The sequence below is a fragment of the Entamoeba dispar genome, genomic scaffold (genome assembly GCF_000209125.1).
Source record: "Entamoeba dispar SAW760 scf_1105229462027 genomic scaffold, whole genome shotgun sequence".
Classification (NCBI taxonomy): Eukaryota; Evosea; order Mastigamoebida; family Endamoebidae; genus Entamoeba; species Entamoeba dispar.
The window spans coordinates 1-2,984 of record NW_001854987.1 but is presented as its reverse complement, the minus strand read 5'-3'; the positions used below and the strand labels follow the sequence as shown (position 1 = coordinate 2,984).

Below are 2,984 nucleotides of genomic sequence, written 5' to 3'. Positions count from 1 at the left end.
CCATGCATACAACAATATCCTTTATTTGATTGTAATGGTAATTCTTTTATTTCTTTTGAATATTTTGATGGAAGTAAATCTTTAAGTTTTTGTTTTCTTTCTTTAAATTCATTTTTATTTCTTTTTTCTTCTTCATCTATTTTTTCTTTAAATGCTTTAAACGATTCTAACTTCTCTTTAGCACTTTCTTTACTAAAAAGTATTTGAAGTCCTTCTTTCTTTTGTTGACTTCTTTGTAACGTTTTTAATTTTTGTTTATCTTTTTCAATTCTTTGTTCTAAAGTATTAAAGCCATTTCCTTTTTTCTTTTTCTTATCTTCTGTTAAAATGATTTGACTTTTATTGATTTCTACTGAATCCTCTCCTACAAGTAAGATCGTAGAATCTTTTTCTATTTTCGTTGGTTTTTTATTCATAGAATCATCATGTGTTGGAAGAATAAGAAGTGGAGATGAGCCAGTCAATAATGTTGGTGTCTCAGATACTTTTAATTTATGTTCTATCCCACATTGACAAATCATATTAATATTTCCCTTTCCCTTAGTATGATTATAATGATTGTCCATACTCATACGTTCATTACATGAATCACAAATAAATAGTATCTTTTCGGTACATGAACAAATATAATAACTATCCGTAAGAAAACGACAACAGTGTGGTGCTGGTAAATTTTGCAAATAACTTTTCTTTAGTTTTTCATTTGTAAATATAAAATGGTCAAATTGGTTTGAAATGTTTACTGGCTTAAGTGTTTCTTTAACTATTTCTTTAACTATCATTTGTTCTTCATCACTTAGGGCTTTTCCTTTACTTTTTTTTAATGCTATTTGATATAATTCATCCATCTCCCAGTTTTTTTTTGACAAAATTATTTAAGTTCATTTTTTTGTAAATAATTTATATTGTTTTTTATAACATATTTTTTTTTTTAAATATATTCATTTGTTTTTAGTTTCAACTTAAAAATAAAAATATCTCTAATAATACTATTTTATTAAAAATAGTTTAATTTATTTTTAAAAATAGTTAATAACAAAAATCTTACTCAACTTTATGTTACGTCATCACTCTATACTGCTTTTTAAATACTAACACTTCAATAATAAACAAGGTTTGCTCTATATTATTATTGAAATTCACCTTTGTTCTTTTTACAAAAATAATATGTTAATATAACCAAAAAAAACTGGTAATTATCACCTTTTTTCATTAAAACAGTTACACTTTTTTTACAAAATCACATTTCGTTTAAACGTTAAGTAATTTTCATTTAATCAATTTGGTATTAACACTTTTTCTTCAATATGATTATCATTGTTTAATTCAAATATATTACGTAAATTTTAATTAGTATTTTCTTCTTTGTTTATATTTCTTTTTATTCTTGTTTTTATTAATACTTTATCAATTTTATAATGACAGTTATTATATAATCTTTATTTCTTTTTTCTATATTCTAAGTATTATTGATTTATACAATCTCATTAATTTGTTTTATTAAATATTTATAATTTATAATTTATTTCAATAGATATATTATATTTATAATTATATTCAACAATTTTAATTTGATTATAAGAATCTTTTGGTAATAAGATTCATTTTATTTATTAATATATTGATATAATATTTAATCGATGTATTTTATTAAACATATTTATTATTATAAAAGGTATTAATTTTTATTTTTTATAATCATTTGAGGAATTTGTTGAATAAGTTATGTTTTGGTTATATTCTTTTTATTTCATCATTCATTTTCTATTTTTATGTTGTTAGTTATTTTAATATATTCTTAACTCTTTGTATTATCATTTATTTAATTTTGCTACTAATTTCATTTTTAAGATATTCTCTTTATCATGGAATTCTCTTTTTTAATTTTTTTGCTTTGTATTTTTATTGAATAATATCATTATTAGTTTAATTTTATTTTGATTTTTATTTATTTTAATTTTTATTTATTTCATTTGTTTCCTTTTTAATTATTCATTTTGGTTTATCATTTCTTTTTCATTTTGAATTTTATTTTATTTTTTATTTATTATGTTAATTACTTTTTGTTAATACTATTCATTTTCTTAACACTATTAGATCTCTTTATTTTCTTATTGATTGATATTTTTTTATTAAAAAATGTCATCATATTCTGACATACTCATTAGGTTTTGTTGATAATTTGAGAGTTGATTGAGTTCTTTTTATTCTAACATGTATTATTTATAATGTATATTTAAACTTATAATATTTGTAATATCACATTTTTGATAAATACTGATCACCAATTTTTATTTTTCTCATAGAGTACTTGTACATTAATCATTAATAATCTTTTTAACATCTCTGTCATCATTTCTTTTATGTCTCATTGTGATAATTCTCCATTTTTTTTTCTCATTGAGTCATTTTGATTATTTAATATCTTTGTTATTTTCTATTTTTAAAATATTTAAATCGAAATAACTATTAAACAGTCACAATGAACTAAAATAAGAAGATAAATATAAATAACGATACATTAAAGAATAAACAAATAGCGATCCACTTCAAAATAATTAAAACATGTTTTAAACATAAAAAGTAGAGTGATAAAAAATCGGTAATAAATGAAATAAAACGAACATTGACATAAACATTTAATTAATTACTTTCATCATACTTATGTTATATATTTGATAAACAGTTTATCTTCATCATTTATCATTATTAAATAACTAAATAATAAAACACAATAATCTTCTATTCTTTTGTTAATTAACTCAATAAAGAAATAAGAATATTTATATTCACCATTTCATTCATTAATAGATGAAATGTTCATATTCATTTTTTAAATTTATTTTATATTCTTTTTTAGTTTTTAGTTTTCAAATAAATAATAATGAATAAAAATCATTTCATTTCAATTACAATAATTCGTTGTGGTGTGAAATGTTCTGGAAGTTCTTTTCCACAAAGTGCATTTCTTATCCTTTATATCA

At 19.9% G+C, this 2,984-nt stretch overlaps 1 protein-coding gene across 1 annotated transcript in view, besides 9 other annotated features; it reads right to left on the bottom strand.

The window, feature by feature from the left end:
* EDI_189230 (uncharacterized protein) overlaps nt 1–848 on the bottom strand; it is a gene marked incomplete at both ends in the record, with an annotated part of 1,002 nt that extends 154 nt beyond the window's left edge. The window contains one exon of the mRNA XM_001733418.1: nt 1–848. This exon is cut by the window's left edge and continues 154 nt beyond it. Coding sequence (XP_001733470.1) covers nt 1–848 — 848 coding nt within the window.
* Nucleotides 88–149: a microsatellite.
* Nucleotides 849–867: 19 nt separating the features above from the next.
* Nucleotides 868–1,036: a sequence feature (AT_rich).
* A 307-nt stretch (nt 1,037–1,343) lies between these two features.
* Nucleotides 1,344–1,406: a microsatellite.
* Nucleotides 1,407–1,486: 80 nt separating this feature from the next.
* Nucleotides 1,487–1,699: a sequence feature (AT_rich).
* Nucleotides 1,700–1,739: 40 nt separating this feature from the next.
* Nucleotides 1,740–1,907: a microsatellite.
* Nucleotides 1,908–1,925: 18 nt separating this feature from the next.
* Nucleotides 1,926–2,046: a microsatellite.
* A 171-nt stretch (nt 2,047–2,217) lies between these two features.
* Nucleotides 2,218–2,253: a sequence feature (AT_rich).
* Nucleotides 2,254–2,413: 160 nt separating this feature from the next.
* Nucleotides 2,414–2,458: a sequence feature (AT_rich).
* A 305-nt stretch (nt 2,459–2,763) lies between these two features.
* Nucleotides 2,764–2,982: a repeat region.
* Nucleotides 2,983–2,984: the final 2 nt, after the last annotated feature.